At 34.4% G+C, this 15,918-nt stretch overlaps 3 protein-coding genes across 4 annotated transcripts; all 3 read left to right on the top strand.

Moving 5' to 3' along the window:
- Window positions 1–297: 297 nt before the first annotated feature.
- Tsp42Ef (Tetraspanin 42Ef) lies at window positions 298–4,228 on the top strand. Its single transcript, XM_018009843.2, has 5 exons — window positions 298–851; window positions 2,649–2,822; window positions 2,905–3,066; window positions 3,454–3,651; window positions 3,714–4,228. Exons 1-5 carry the CDS (start codon window positions 795–797, stop codon window positions 3,783–3,785), a joined length of 663 nt encoding a protein of 220 aa, XP_017865332.1. The 5' UTR covers window positions 298–794; the 3' UTR covers window positions 3,786–4,228.
- Window positions 4,229–5,123: 895 nt separating this feature from the next.
- Tsp42Eg (Tetraspanin 42Eg) lies at window positions 5,124–12,312 on the top strand. The gene is made up of 5 exons (XM_018009844.2): window positions 5,124–5,483; window positions 10,986–11,150; window positions 11,211–11,387; window positions 11,456–11,629; window positions 11,704–12,312. The coding sequence occupies exons 1-5, from the start codon at window positions 5,424–5,426 to the stop codon at window positions 11,782–11,784; spliced, it is 657 nt and encodes a 218-aa protein (XP_017865333.1). The 5' UTR covers window positions 5,124–5,423; the 3' UTR covers window positions 11,785–12,312.
- A 715-nt stretch (window positions 12,313–13,027) lies between these two features.
- Window positions 13,028–15,576, top strand: Tsp42Eh (Tetraspanin 42Eh). Of its 2 annotated transcripts, none has more exons than XM_089471453.1 (5): window positions 13,028–13,178; window positions 14,433–14,621; window positions 14,689–14,847; window positions 14,917–15,114; window positions 15,293–15,576. In XM_089471453.1, the coding sequence occupies exons 1-5, from the start codon at window positions 13,086–13,088 to the stop codon at window positions 15,368–15,370; spliced, it is 717 nt and encodes a 238-aa protein (XP_089327579.1). In that variant the 5' UTR covers window positions 13,028–13,085; the 3' UTR covers window positions 15,371–15,576. The 2 variants fall into 2 exon arrangements, with proteins under 2 accessions (XP_089327579.1, XP_017865325.1); XM_018009836.2 differs by lacking the exon at window positions 13,028–13,178 and adding an exon at window positions 13,277–13,674.
- The last annotated feature ends 342 nt before the right edge of the window (window positions 15,577–15,918 follow it).

The following is a 15,918-nucleotide window of genomic DNA, read 5'->3' as shown; positions in this document are numbered from 1 at the left end:
TTCTTCACAGTGTTCGGATTGAGCTCTGTTGTTGTGGTATATAACTATATACGTGAATTTATATTACTTTCAAATAAAACAGGAATTGCTTAAAAAATATGAAAAGTGTACATATAGTAATGAACAGCATTGTACGAATCAAAGCTTTTTTCAATTGCTGAGCTTTGACGGGGAAAAAGCTGCAATGAGGTACGTCAAAGCTTTTCGATTTCACTTTAAAAGTCTCTTGCTCTCTCATGAAGTCATTTGTGACATCACGCCTGCGTGTGTACAAAATTAGCTTGACGAAAGAAAATAATCGGTGGCCGGCAAACAGTTCGCTTTGGTAGCTCTCAGTTATTCGACGCACGCGAATCGAATTTGTACCTGGCTTGATAGTTCCGCATATATATGTACATAGAAAATCGCTTGTACATAGACGCACCTAGGCAAAATGCCTAAAAACCGTATAGCCTCTTCGAGTTTGTGATTTCATTAAAAATAGTCACGACGTCATGTGTCATTGATTGTCGCGAACATATTTGATATTATTCATTTTCGTTATTGCTGACACTCTAAAGTTTGATCCATGATCTCATAAAAATATACGAATCATCAGCAAGGCAGCGTGAGAGCGATAGTGAGAGCGAGAGCGAGAAATAAAGTGAGAACGAGATCGAGTGAGCTCTAGTCAAAACGAACACAAAAAAAAAAAAAAAGAAAAGAAAACAAGTTTCTTTCTGTGTTAGCACTGCGCAAGTGGATTTGTATTGCTCCACACAGGAATTTGAAGCATTTGTGGATATAGCAACAGAATGGCATCCACATCGGGTTACAAAGTATTTGCCTATGCCCTGCACATACTTTGTACGGTAAGTTGAGAAGAAAATGTCTAGATAATTGCCATCAATTGTCGCAAATACACTGCCAATTCGTTTGTTTACATGCCCAATTGGGGCGATTCTCCCTTTATTAGCGTCAATGAAAGTATAACTCAGCCACTTGTATCAATTTTCCTAAACACCTTTATGTATAGAAAAGCATATGTGTAAAAGCTTGATAGGTGAATTGGACTACAATGGCTTTTATTATCAGCTTTGTTAAACCTTATCGCCAAAAATCTTTGCATGTATAATACAAAAAAGTTTCGCATGAATACGAAATACAAATGGACTTCCTAATTTAATGCAATTGGAAGATCTAGTCACTTTGTGAGGTCGCTAAACAAGTATTCGACCCTGAGATCATATTTTAAGGTAGAGTACCAACAAATATATATTTGATTTCTCTAAACGAAGTTAGTATAAAGTATTATAATGTGCCTAGCAGCTTTTTTATACATGGTGAGTCGATAAAACAGCATAATAAAATTTGAGGTTCAAAGCTCACGAGCTATATCACTATATATGTATAGTATGTATATGTATATATGTAATTCGTCATCTGATTTACAGTTTTAACAAATGCTCTATGACTTATACGCTTAGAAGAGTACACCCAGGTTTAAATCCCTTTTTTCGGATCAGCAAATAATTGTACTGCAGTGCAGTAAAGAAAAACATCACAGCTGTAAAGCATTCAACATTTCTTCTATAAACAAGAGACTTGCACTTAGCGCGTTTCTAGAAATCTAAGTAAATTGTGTTCACGGCATACTAATAGATCTTAAATAGCCCGAATATGCATAGGTGTAAATATTTACACCATTTAACTTTGTCATTGAACCCGTTGTTATTAAATTATTTAGCGCACTCGTATGCGTTTGTTAGTTTACCTTAAATATTCAATAATATTTGAGAATGAACACATGGCATATGCCACATATATAAACATGCAGGTTAAATATATATATCTTCATCAAATATGGCTTACATCAACTGGCAGTTTATCAATTTTCCATTTACATATAATCAATTGTGAACTGAATTCTTAAATAAAGTCTGACGTCTGTCTTTCATTTTCTATCGACTATAGTATAGATTCATTAAACTTTTTTTTTTTTCAATGCTAAAAAGAAGATATATATTATTAATATATACATAAATAAATTTCTATTCAATGTATGTATATAATTTGTATTTACTGCGTGTCTATTTTAATCAAAGGACTCTGTTCTTATGCTTATTCCTGTCAAAATCTAGTGCTCATGTGACAACAAATCTGACACGTATTCCGTAAATTCATACCCTGTAGCTAGTGTGGCTGTGGGTGTATATATTCGGTGACTTATGTACAAGTTAGAACTTGTTTATTCTACACTTATGCCGATTTCTAACTTTGATTTATAGCCATAGTCATATCACTATGTATATTATATATGTATTTTGATTGAGCACAGGGCGTCTATTAGTCGCGTTCTGTTTTTGTTTGTGGATGGAGTGTCTCTCCCTATGCCTCGGCTACTGTCGCCAACTAGACTAGTCTATCGGACGCCTATGTAGCTAGAGCGTCCATTAATATGGGAGCGCACACAACATCTCTATTGCACACACACACTTACAAATAGTATAAAGTATAGACACTTCCAGGACATTTCCGTTTGAGTAAGGTCAAAAGCATAAAAGTAGCGCAATGTTTTGGAGTTGCCCTTTAGCTGTTTATGTATTATGTATTTAGATTTTATTTATGTTGTATTCTATATTTTTGTCCTCCTCTTATTCTTCTTCTAGCTGCTGGCACTGGTGCTGATATCTTTTGGCATCTATATCCTGGTATCCTACGATACAAACGAAGTTGGCTGCTGGACAGCCTACGCATATATCGGCATTGGCGCTGCGGCCATAATTATATTTTTGTGGGGCTATCTGTCTGCCTGGCGGGAGCATGTTTGCTGTACAGTGACTGTAAGTGGTTAACCTACCTACATAACTATGACATCAAACCAAACATTTCAATGATTAATCAACCATTATTTTTTTTCTGTAGTTCATTACCGTATTGTGTGTGGTTATTATTATTCAACTGGCTGTCTTGTTTGTGCTAACGAAAGGCGAAAATACAGCTGCATCCAATTTGGCCAACTCATTGGAAACGACCTGGGAGGAGGAGCTCAATAGTCCTGGTGCAATGTCATTATACGAGAACTGGGTGGGTATTAAAATAGATATAGCTTACGATTTATCATTACTATTTTTAATGTTGCCATTAAATGTATGTGCTAAAAATATAATTAATCAACACTGGTCAAGCAGCTTAAGCTTTTAAGAATTTAGAAATATAAAATCGAATATACATATATAATAACTTTTGGTTCTTTGTTGCCAACAGTGCCTAACTTAATCAAGCTTTATCATGCATATCACTATCTACTTTATAAGTATTTATAATTTTTTATTATATTTCAAAAACTTATTGAACATTATAAATTAGCTATTATACGAATTACTTTTACTAACAGAGGTAACCTTCGCCTAGTTTACTTCACTTAGTTAGCTTGCTAAAATTAACTCATACTATAAAATTCGCATTTTACAGTTCCAGTGCTGTGGTCGCGGTAGTCCTCAGGATTATATCGTGAATGAACGCCTGCCGCCGGCAACATGCTTCCGAGATCACGATAAAAGTAAATCGGAAAATTTGATTCACAGAGGCTGTCGCATAGAATTCGAAAACTATTGGCGGCACCTCTTGAGCATATTCAACATAATGGGCTGGCTACTGGTCGCCGTTGAGGTAAGATACTTTTTATACTATATCGCATTAATACGATCTTTAACATTGTTTGTATATTCCAGCTGATCCTTAGTTTTGTATCCTGTGGACTGTGCAACAGTATTCGCAATGATCATCGACGTTCGTACTACTAAGAAGTTTTGACCGTCCAATGGGAAATTTGCATTTGTTGAGATTACTCTTGCTTCAATTAAAAATATTATATGGCGATTAAATTATTTTACTATTTTTATGTAAAGTGACTTTACCTCACATCACAATACCTTACGAAAAAAAAAAAAAAAAACAATTGTTACCATGTGCCCAAGCATTTAAAAATAGGGATTTTCTAGGAAAGTGCTACAACAGTCGAAATGGCTTTTGATGTACATACAAGAATATATATATACACAGATATATATATACATAAATGTTATTGTTATCAAGTTAGTTGCTTTTTAAGCTTGTATAGCTTTACTTACACAAACAACACAATTTTGTATGTACTCTTAGTATAAGACATGTGAATTAATTTATTTGAATATTACTTTTTTAATGAAAATAAAAAAGGAAATAAAATAAAATCTTGAACACAGCATGTGACTTTTGTTTTTATCTACATATATAATGGGTCTTTAGCCAACACTTTACTGATTATCTTGAATGGAATGGAATGGAATAAAATAATTAAGAAATTCGAGCAATTTTCACATTTAACTAACTATATGTTAAATATAGCGTTTTATGTCAATGAAAATATTATTATTAAATATTTTCAGCTCGACAAACGCATAACAATAAAGTCTAATTATTTAACAGTAAGATAAGAATTAAATTAAAAATTAATTAATATATAAGAGTGATAGATAGATTTTCATAAATATATTTAAACATTTATTAAATAGCTAAACTGAATTAGCTTGGGACACAGAACATAATTTTTACTGATACTAATACAGAATTATATTTTTAGCATAATTAAAAAGAATATTTCAAATACACTTGAATCAAACTCTGGGCATCAAATTAGTTGGTTTTCTAAATATTTTAGTTGACTTTTGCTTAGGCCTATTTCGAGATGTTTTCTAATTTGCTGATCTAATGTAGCAGCCATGAATCATCCCGTGCAAAGTTTACAACATTAGCATATATACTAGATTCGCCCGCCTCTGTCCCTCCTCTGTCCCGCCTCGACCCACTTCCACACCGTTCCCCCAAGCGAGCGCGCTGAAAAGTATGTAAAGCAACTATTATAAAAATAGCGCAGCGACAAAAGTTTTGTCGCTTTTGCTGTTTTATTTTCCAACTTGAGGTATGTGTTCATACATATACAACGGTTCAAAAAAACAGCGAGCGACCCCTGTTATGTCGACGCCCATGCCCAACACAAACAGCACGCGGTCGGCTCGGTTGCTGTTTCGATACCAGCACGTTCCGACGTGTCGTTCTATTTTCAAATCGTTTCTGTTTGCTTTGTTGCTAAAAACGTTTTCGCTATCAACAAATCAGTTAAGATTCGTGCGCGAACATGTCGGGTTTGGTTACCCGAGCAACCGTTAAAAGTTGAAATAAATAGAAAAAAATAAGAAAAGGAAAATATTTAGAATTTCAAACAAGTGTTCGCATTCGTTGCCAAGTGTTTTTATAACCAAATGCAGCAGTGGAAACTTAAATGAAAAGTGTTTTTCGTGCGGCAAAGAAAGCTCCAAAAATATATCTATTATAGTACTTAGCATACATACGGAGAGAAATACTTATAAACTGTGCAAATTTTATAATAGAGTCACTGCAAAATGGCCTGCTCCACGAAGGTGTTAAAAATCTTTGCCCTAATCTGGGATATAATATATGTTGTAAGTGTGCGCATTTAATATGATTAAAGTGGTTTTTATTGTTTCTTATGAGTGGCGTAACCTGAGCTGAGGCTTGTTGACGGAAACGTTTTGGGGGCCTATGCAAATGAGGTCCAAAACTCTTTTGAGTGCTGTAAATACTATTAGGGCATTATAATTATAATAGCATTAAAAGATATAATTACACGAATAAGACACGTTTCATTAAGACCCACTGAGTTTACTAACCCCCAGCTGAAGGTCTCTCACTAAGTTTGTGGCTTGCTTAATTGCAACTAATAATGGCCTTACGGTTCAAATCGTATATAGTATATATATAATTGTTTGTTGCGCAAGAGAGTTCATTCAAACTTTGAAGTTTATAAACAATCATTGATTGGGTATCGAGAACTTTGTTTATCTGGGCTAAAGTACACAACACAAGCCTTGACTTCATCGCATACATATTTTTTGTTGAGTAATTAATGCGACTGATAACGGTATACATATATGTATGTATATATACAATTTGATACTAATGTATAATAACATTTAGCTAGAATTACAATTTGATTGGGTAGCTAAATGTTTAACAGCGTTTCAATTACATCTGAAGGTTTCTATTTGTTTTTTTTTTTTTTTTTTTTTTTTTTTTTTTTGTGTTCTTTGTCTATTTGTTATTTGAATAATAATATGTTGTGTTGTATTCCTATGTTAATCTATTTGGATTGGGCGCAGCTTAATTCAATTTAAATTTTATGTTCATGAAACAGACACGGGTTCTCCATAGAATGGAATGTGAGTCGTGTCTGTCTGTTGTGATAGAAGCGAAATAAACATGATTACATTATAAATTTAAATAATAAATAGATAGTAAATAAATAAAATAATATTTAAATACGGTATTGCAAACAATACCACAATAGATCAGGTATTAGAGAAACATTTTTTGTTATGGAATTTCCATTTGTTTGACCTTATCCTTCATTTGTCTCGCTTGCTATAGAAGGCATGTCGCCCACAAGCATTCGATCGTTCTGAACTGTCCCCAGCATGTACAAATATAAAACGAAAACAAAAACTTGCCCAGACTTTTTAAAGAAAGACTGCAAAGCTAATATTTGTTTTTGATATTTTTATATGATATTTGCCTTAATTGCTCGTTGGTTTAACCGCTTGTCAAAATTACTGCATGCCAAAACTTACTTAATTTATTGTTTATTTCTTTTAAGAACTAAATTTGTTGTTGTTGTTCTATGATGAAAAAAATAAAATAAAATAAATAAATAATAAGAAAACAAATCAACATTACTTTATTGTTCAGTTATGCACGCGGTGTTAAAAATAAAATTGAAATAGAAATATTGAAATATAAAAATTTGGTACACCCACGCCATGAAACTTGGCCCTGAGCAAAAGGCGGTCAAAATATCTATGTGTGTTAAGATTGTTTGTGTGTGTGTGTGTGTGTGTGTGTGTCTATGTACATAGCATCGCGTCATTGGCTCCTAGCCGTATAAAATGTTTAGTTTATTTGTCTTTTGGCTGTGGCTTATTTTTCTGTCTTTCACGCCAACTGAAAATTGGTTGATGTCATTTTTCAGACATTGCAAAATTTTGTTTGGAAAATACATAAAAATTTTTCAGCAAGAAGCTTAACGAAAATCGAGCAAGCAAAATATATGCCGAATAAATGTGCCAGCAAAGGAAATGCCTAAAGAAATAGCGCACAACGTGGCGTATGCGCGACTTTTCCGCATCGGTTCCGAGCGAGTAAACTTTGATTTACTGACGATCTGCTCTTCTGTTGTTGTTGTTGTAGTAGATGTGGCTGTTGTTGTTGTTTTTAGCTTAAAAATTACTTCATTTGGTGCGGCAGTGTGTTTTTAATTAAATGCCAGCTGTGCCTATACATACTACCCGCCCTGCATTTTAGGTAGGGCACAACCTTTTTTTGGTTGGTATTTTTCCCAGCTACATTCGAGCGCGTATTTATGTTGTCAAGTCTGGTTGTTTTGTAAAACCCACATAAATCTAAGCGCACATTTCTCGCTCAATGACATTTGTCTAGTTGTTCTCGGCTTGTCTCGACCACATGCTGTTCGCAGAGGCAACAGCTTCAACGGTTTCAACGGTTTCAACGGTTTCAACTGCTTCAACAGTTGCGTGAGCGTGTAATTAGCAGCTGTCTTCGTTCGCCAAAATCTAATCAGTTGGTGCGCCTTATCAGCAATATGCAAATATTATATGCCTTCTGGTTGGCCTTGCTTACGCATTTGTCGCTCTATATAAATGATAATTGCATTTAATTGTTTGTCTGTGCGACAAATTAGAGCAAAAAATATGCAAATAGCATGTGGCACAAATTAAAATGAAAAATATATGGACAGAGTCCATTAAAGCTACATCAGTTAGTCGTGCTCTTTAGCTAGTGACTGTTAACCAAGAGTCATAAATTTAAAGCAGCTGGGTATAAAATCCGACTAAGTATGTTTCTACTATGTGTACAGTTTAAGTCATTGTCATATGTCATGAAAAATAATTGCCAAGAGCATTAGAAAGATAATTGTTATATAAAAATAGATTATTTAGATTACGAAAAAAAAATTAACAAAAAAAAAAAAAATAATAATAATTGCGACAAATATAGTATATAAATAAATAAAGTATTAGGAATATGTATTCAAGATAAGTATAACTATGTTTAGCAGACAAATTACTTTTGAGATAAGTTAAGCTATATTTGTGCTAGCGTATATTTGGAAAGCAATCTATATTGATTATATGATATTTAAAGAAATATTGGCAACTTATCTATTCATTAAAATCATCAGACAAAACATTATCAGGCTGCTTAAATTATCTAATACAAATAATAATTAAAAAGCGTGTCTGACATATTATATATCTAGGTGTACAGTTTTCGTTGCTCAACTTATCTAATACAATTTTAACTGGAGACATGCTATCTATTCGATATTGCTATTTTCTTAGACCTTTTACTTGTTTGGTTGCTGTGCGACACTTTTTAACTCTTATCTAAACGGGAGTGCTAATTTGTAGAGATAGCACATGTGACACGTTTGGGGTTACCTAATGTTTACTCATATTGAGAGCGCACTTAAGCAAATAAGTAAGGGCGAAATTGAAGTGATCCAGAGATTAGATCTGATTCCCACTTGGTGGGTTCAATGCCATTGTCATTCAGATTCCATTGGCTATGCTTGATTTGACGCCCCCCTTTTTTTTTAGGCTCTCTAGAGTTATGTCGGCATCGGCTGGTCTTCAGCAAGTTGGGCGTCATGTGTAATAAATAACAATTAAATGGCGTGGTATCTAGACATAATGCCAGATGCTTGAAAGTTGCTTAAGGCTAAATAAAGTGCTTGCTGTCTGCAGCGTGCTGTAAACACTTTATCAGAGTTTAATTTATGACTTTATCAATGGATCAAAAACTATTTATTTGTCGGCATTCAAATTGCTTTTACAGTTCTATTAATAAATTGTGCCTTCCACATTTTTCTTGGCCATATTTAGCAGTGCCTCACATGAACATGCGCCAGCTTAAGCGACAGCAATTAAATTTGTCTGACAGTAATTTGCCTAATTGTAATTCAATAGAAGGGGCAAGGCGGACGGATAAAGAGCTAATATTGTCTGACTATTTATTAAGCATCGACCTTTATTCAATTACGCTATTGAGCCTCAAAAGGCGCAGCTGTGCAAAGATAAACTTTGAATTTATGAAGACACCGCAACCAGTTATGGCTACAAATTACAGCAAATGCCAAATGCGTTTGCGTCAAGTCAAGCCCCAAACCGAAAGGCATAAACAAAACGCTAGACAAACATTAAGTCAACATGATAAATCGCACAAATCAGTCATAATTACCACGCTGTGCTCACAATTGGTTGGCTTTGGGAAATCTGAAAGCTATTTCGGGGGCTACTTAAAATGCAGCCCGAAAATAGATGTCAAGCCTAAATATGTATTTAGCGGAAGTTTGGGGTATGGACAAGTTGAGCTGGAGCTGTGTCGTGACACGCAGTAAGGCGTTATAATGTGACGTGACTTAAAAAGCAATTTCTATTTGAAATGTGTATATAAAAAACTATTTTGATATGATATTAATTACAAAAAGTCATGAGAATAAAAATGAAAAGCGATGTTTAATTATCGTTGCTATCGTCTTCAAGTTTTCTTTATCTCAATTGCATTTATGAGAATTGCATAGAAGAAGAATCTGAAAAATGAAACACATTGAATCATGTTTGCTCTCTTAGTTCTCTTCCTAGCTGTCTCTTTCTAGATCATAATACATACAATATCCAATATCCAATCATCTACTCATTTTCGTGTCACGTTTCCATCTCTACTTCTCTATTCAAAGTGTCAACAACTATGTTGTTTGCCCAGTCGGTTAACTGGTTACTTGCAATTGTAATTATTATTCACAATCGTATTGCCAACAACTAGTAGTCGATTGTAAAGATTGAACAAAATCATGTATGATGGATACATAAAGTAATGTATAAATAATTATTGCGCATTTATTAAAGTATTTTGAGTGTATGTGCTGATAGCCGATAGTTCGAACACGATATACGATCGTTTGCCAACTGTGTCAAGAGCCAAATTCGCAAAACTGTTTACATTCGCGCTTCAGCGTGAAATTTCCTCGAATGCCTGAGTCATTGTTAAAATTCAGACTGCACTTGCAACAAATTTGAGCTAATTGTGCAGGCAAAAGTAAGCAGATAGAACAAAAACAACAATCAATTAAATAGTGAAAGGGTAAAGCAAGCGCGAACTACGTTGGGTATGCGTGATGCGAGGAATTTTTGAAATCGGATGATGCTCTATATAGATATATATTCTATATACTGAATAAAACAAACAGATATATGTACATGTATGTGTGTGTGAGCTTGAATATGCTACGTATGAGTAATGAGCTACTTAGCTATCATATTAAGTATACGTAAGGTATAACAAATTTTGTATAGCTTTAATACAACTTTTTAACAGCTAAGCCTTAATACAATTACTAACAGTGTTCTTATATATTATAATATGAATATATATATCTCAGTATATATACATATGCGTTAACACGCATAAGTGACTAAGCTAATGCATTTGCAGCATACGCAATGCTTAATGAATTTTAAATAGAGTATAGCCTTAATAGAATTACAGAATGTTAGCGGGGTATATTCAACTTTAAGATAAAAGTATATATAATAAAGTATATACATTATATGTATATGCTTATACTCATTTGCATACGCTGCGTATGTGTAATAAGTCATTTAGTTAATGTCTTGGCATATAATCTTCATAGTTTACATTGTGTGCAATGATTATTTTTATAGCTCATTTAGGCCTTATTATTTATTATTGAAGGACGATCATAGTTTAATAAAGCCGGCTATAAAATATTAATTATAATTCTACACATTGTCTAAGCAATAAAATTAATCTTTTTATAACATTTAACTGATTTATTTTACGACTTACAGCTCTTTGGCTTGATTGTCGTTGCACTGGCCGTGCACGTTTTCTTCAGATTCGAACACTTTGATACGGCCGCCATAATCATTCTCAGCTTTGGCATTGTCGTCGTTCTGGTCTCGCTCTTTGGCACCCTTGGAGCCGTACGTGAGAGCAGCCGCATGTCCAAATCGGTAGGTCTATAAATTTAGGCATATCATACTATGGTTAGCTAATATGTATTTTCCTTTCAGTTTGTTGCCATTCTTGTTGTTTTGATTGTGCTGCAAGTGCTGACAGTGGGCTTCTTTTGGATATTCCAAACGTCGCTGCTCATCAATGTGGACAAGACATTCGATCAGCTGTGGAACGATCAACCGGTGCCCGTCAAGCCTGGCAATGCCAGTCAAATTGCCAGCATAGAACGTTGGGTACGCAAAGCTGAAAATCGGTTGCTCAAACATATGTTAATAAAATATTTTTCCTTATTGTGGCACAGCTCGATTGTTGCGGCAATGTCAGCTATAAGGACTACTTGCTGCCCCCCAACAGCTGCTACAATAGCGAAACGAACAAAATGAACATGGACGGCTGTCGTCAGAAGTTCCTGGACTACATTGCCGAACGCTGGACAGCCTTCAATATATTTGCATTGGTTCTAGTTGGCGTTGAGGTGTGTAAAAGAAATCATAAATGAAACTGCTCAATAAAATATTAATGCACTGTTTTCATATTGTTTTTCTACAGATCATTTGCGCACTACTCGCCTATGTGCTGGCCAATAGCATTGTGAATCGCTGGAGACGCTCTAAATATTATGCTAAATAGGTTTCACATACTCAACTCAGTACATACGCACATACTCAAGGCCAAAGATTTCTCAATACTGTGCAAAAAAAACTTACACACTGCGCTGCACGGTCTCGACTCTACACTATACTACACAGCACTGCACTCAGCAATCGAATTTCCAGTCTAAATATTGCTAGTCTACCTCATGTTCATTCGCAAACAAAAGGAAAAATGGAAAAAATAAATTTTGACAAAACACACACGATTCTATTACAAAGCTCAACAACAGGTGCCAAAAGCAGTGTTCAAACCGATTTCGATGTCTGTATAAAAAAATATATAATATATACATACATCTGTCGTACAATATTTATATACATGTATTTATTTTTATAAGATTGTCACAAATGTTTGATTGTGGTTTTTGATTGCTTTTAATAATTTTCATTTGATATTTCACTACGAACGCTACACAGTGCCTACGATAAGTTAAGCGACATGCGATTTGTAACATTTCAAGCAATAAAGTAAAATATATGTAGATTTTGTATTAATTAAAATAAATTCCTACTAAATCAAACAGAATAAAGTGCTTTGACAACAAGTAGAGAATTAAGTGGGCAAATTCCAGATACCCTATAGCTATATAAGACATTGTTTCTTTGTTATATTTTTTTTTTTTTTTTTTTTTTTTTTTTTTTTTTTTTTTTGATTTGGACTATAGCGCATATCATATAATATATAAAAGAACGGAACTAGTAGGAAACCTGAATATTTTATTTGTGTTCATTGTAAGTATTTTTTACGGTTCTTAAAAGTTAATAGTATATAAACTGATTTAATATTGATTGAGAGGAACTGAATTGTAGCTTATGTAATTCTTATGAGGTGTTTAGATAATATATTGCATAATGTTCAAATAAACTATTTAAAGTCTATAAAATGTAGTCGTATAACAGACAGCCTGTAAATGTTCTTTCTAATGAATCATGTTAAACTACAGCTAGAGTATATCTGTTGAGAGTAGACGACTTGAGTATACCCCATATAATGCTTGCTGTGATCGAGCCTTATTCTCGGCTAGTTTGTCTGCAGCTCTAGCTAACAGATTAACTCCAGAACCTTATTTGGCATGTAGAATCAGCCGATCAGCTAAGCTTGTTATTTATGTGTTCATACCTGTTGGCCACCCGCTGCATTGAAGGGCAATTTCAATGCTAAAATAGTTGATATATTTAGTTCTTAGCTCAAATTTGGTTTGTTGACATCATTGTTTCTGGCCAAACACTGGGCCCCCGTGCTGGCAGCCCGCAGTTTCCGTTAGTCAGTTGTCTGGCATGCATGCCTATATACATACGTTCCCCCTGTATCTCTCTATTCATCTGTCGGCGCGTGGGCGCCTTTACGCTAATTTTCATCATTTGTGTTCAGTTGAGTTTTCTTTTGATATTGACTTTATGTTTATAGATAGATATGTGTACATAAGTATATCTATATGTATATATAAATATATATGTATATACGACAATTCTCAGTGGGGTTTTGTATATGATGATTTTGTTTTTGGCTATTGCATCGTCGTCTGTCGACTGCCGCATAGAACTGTGGGTTAATCGTTCAACTGACAGCGACGTCGCCAGATGCGGCCAAACAAAATTCAGATTATGAATCGCTTGCCCCGAGTATTAGCCGTGCGACCATTGCCGATGCTCAAGGTGCGCAGCACAAACAAAGTGCTCTCGGTGTAGTTTTTGTTCTGTTCGGTTTTAGTGCGTGAAACATTATTCGGCACAGCTAATTATATGTGAGCAAATCGTCGTCACGCGTGTCATGTTTTATTAGTAGCCACAACTCATAGCAAAAACAATGTACTGCACTACACGTCTGCTGCGTTACATACTCTGTGTCATCAATTTGATTTATGCTGTAAGTTAAACAATCAACCCTGTTCCAAATACCGAAAACGCCAACGAAATACGACAAACGCAACATTTTTAACATCTGACGTTTGCCAATTCTCTTGAAAATTGTTTTACACTCAGTCTACGATTAGTGTTTACAATAAAAAACATGCTCAAAACAAAGAATGAAACATTGTTGCTACAAGGGAAATAAAATAAATTGATAACATTTGAATGGAATTAAATGGATTGCAATGCGTTATGGATTTTCACTTATTGTGAACTGAATATTAATTTATTTACTTTATAAATAACTATGCTGTGTAGTTAACAGTACATAAATCATATAACATAAACAATGTGGAACCGAATTCTTGTATTTTTTAAACTCTATTTCGTGGGGGATCACTATCTACGAAGATATTGATTATGTACAAAGAAGTGAACAATAAATCATATAAATTTATATAATATTTATACCAAATAGAAGAGTTTAAATTACAATGATTTAAAAAATATATACTTATTTAGCTTAAATATATATTATAGAGTAAAAGATTATGGTTTTCAATTAGTTTTAATAAATAAGATCAGTAAAACAAAAATATTATCCGCAACTTTAAATAGTAACCAAATTCATAATATGTTAATCTCAATATTAGTATCATAATAAATTCCTCTGAGCTGAGCATCCAAAAATAAAATCCCTATCATTTAGCAATCTGTTGACATTGACTAGAAAAATTCCACAATTTAATCCAAATAAAATTTCCTCTTGAATAGCTGAACGGCTGCTTGTTGATCTGGTATGGGGCCTGGTTGCTGGACAGCATTGCAGAGCAGCTAAATTTCGTTGATCACGGCGAGAATTTGGCTTCCATATTGTGCATACTCTTAGGCATAGTCGTTATAATAGCCAGCGTATTTGGCACTGTCGCCCTGATCAAGGAGTGCAAGAGGATGCTAATTAGTGTAAGTGATAAATAAGTTTTTGTGATATAGTTATGTGATTATAGTCTTGCTTATCCTTTATATATAGTATGCAGTGCTATTGATTGTGCTGCTGATCATACAGTTTATCATGTTTAGTATTGCGGCCAGCCGGGACACCTTGCCGAGCAGCTTGAAGCAGGGCTTCGATGATCTGTGGGATCCACAGCAGAGACTCAACAGCACGCTGAACATTTACGAGGAATGGGTGAGCACTGTTTGTTTACAGATTAGCTGCGGATATCCATATATGCTAAGTCTGATATTTATTCATTAGCTGCAGTGCTGTGGTCGCAACAGTCCCGAGGATTATATTCTATTGGATCGTAATCTGCCAGCTAGCTGTTGCCTGGAGCGCGACTGCACAAATCCAATGAATCTATTCATGGACGGCTGTGAGCAGAAGTTCAAGCTGTATGTTAACGGACGAACAGCTACTTTTCATACGATCAGCTGGTTTCTAATACCAACTGAGGTGCGTACTTTGCTTTTGATAATACAAAGATATACAAAAAAACTTTTATTTTCAATATAATATGTAATAGCATAGCATTATGCAATACGTACATACACAAATAGCTTAATTCCCCCATTTTTTTACCCTTACAAATGCTAATTAATATTTTTATATATCCATCTTTTTCCACCTGCAGTTTATGGGCTCTGTGGCCACCTGTTATTTGGTGGATAGCATACGAAATCATCGAGATCGCGTGCGTTTCTATAATTAAGTTGTTCGGTTGATTATTATTGTCCCACTGTAGATGTATTATAATTATGCTTAGCCATTGTGTCATTGTGATTTGTAATTTAGTACAGTTAGAAACACGAAGAGAGATGTTTTACTATATTCATTGATAAAAATATCAATGACATCGAAATGCGTTGTAAAATTCGGAAACTCCCACGTCATAAAAATAAATATAAATAAAATATACCTATATGATGTATATATATATATACAAAACCATAATAAAACCTGTTGTTACTGACTAATTTCTTGTTGACTGGAAGATAAATAATATAAACACACAGCTATGAATTTAAAAATGAGTAGGATTCAACGGGCAAGCCAACAGATAAAATGGAAGAGCAAAATAACACACATACAGATACGACTACAATACAGATACAGATACTTTTGTACACACAATCGCGGAGAAGCGCCTTCGCCTTTCCCAATATGAGCAGCCATGTGGGCGACTCTCGATTTTCTCGTTATACATAGATCAATGGCTGAGTGAAAAGCTGTTCTATTCGCCATATACTCGCACTTTTA

The sequence above is a fragment of the Drosophila arizonae genome, chromosome 5, assembly GCF_054131065.1.
Source record: "Drosophila arizonae isolate 15081-1271.41 chromosome 5, UAZ_ARI_1.0, whole genome shotgun sequence".
NCBI classification, from domain to species: domain Eukaryota; kingdom Metazoa; phylum Arthropoda; class Insecta; order Diptera; family Drosophilidae; genus Drosophila; species Drosophila arizonae.
The sequence above is the reverse complement of the archived record's forward strand: the minus strand, read 5'-3'. Positions and strand labels throughout refer to the sequence as shown.

What these genes read in the sequence shown, in the direction of transcription:
- Tsp42Ef (XM_018009843.2), top strand. Translation starts at nt 795, where the DNA reads ATGGCATCCACATCGGGTTACAAAGTATTTGCCTATGCCCTGCACATA. An exon ending in ATGTTTGCTGTACAGTGACT is followed by an intron (nt 2,823 to 2,904) that starts GTAAGTGGTTAA and finishes TTTTTTCTGTAG; the next exon opens with TTCATTACCGTATTGTGTGT. An exon ending in TGTCATTATACGAGAACTGG is followed by an intron (nt 3,067 to 3,453) that starts GTGGGTATTAAA and finishes CGCATTTTACAG; the next exon opens with TTCCAGTGCTGTGGTCGCGG.
- Tsp42Eg (XM_018009844.2), top strand. Translation starts at nt 5,424, where the DNA reads ATGGCCTGCTCCACGAAGGTGTTAAAAATCTTTGCCCTAATCTGGGAT. An exon ending in GCAGCCGCATGTCCAAATCG is followed by an intron (nt 11,151 to 11,210) that starts GTAGGTCTATAA and finishes TTTTCCTTTCAG; the next exon opens with TTTGTTGCCATTCTTGTTGT. An exon ending in TGGTTCTAGTTGGCGTTGAG is followed by an intron (nt 11,630 to 11,703) that starts GTGTGTAAAAGA and finishes GTTTTTCTACAG; the next exon opens with ATCATTTGCGCACTACTCGC.
- Tsp42Eh (XM_089471453.1), top strand. Translation starts at nt 13,086, where the DNA reads ATGCATGCCTATATACATACGTTCCCCCTGTATCTCTCTATTCATCTG. An exon ending in ATTTTCATCATTTGTGTTCA is followed by an intron (nt 13,179 to 14,432) that starts GTTGAGTTTTCT and finishes CCTCTTGAATAG; the next exon opens with CTGAACGGCTGCTTGTTGAT. An exon ending in TGAACATTTACGAGGAATGG is followed by an intron (nt 14,848 to 14,916) that starts GTGAGCACTGTT and finishes TTTATTCATTAG; the next exon opens with CTGCAGTGCTGTGGTCGCAA.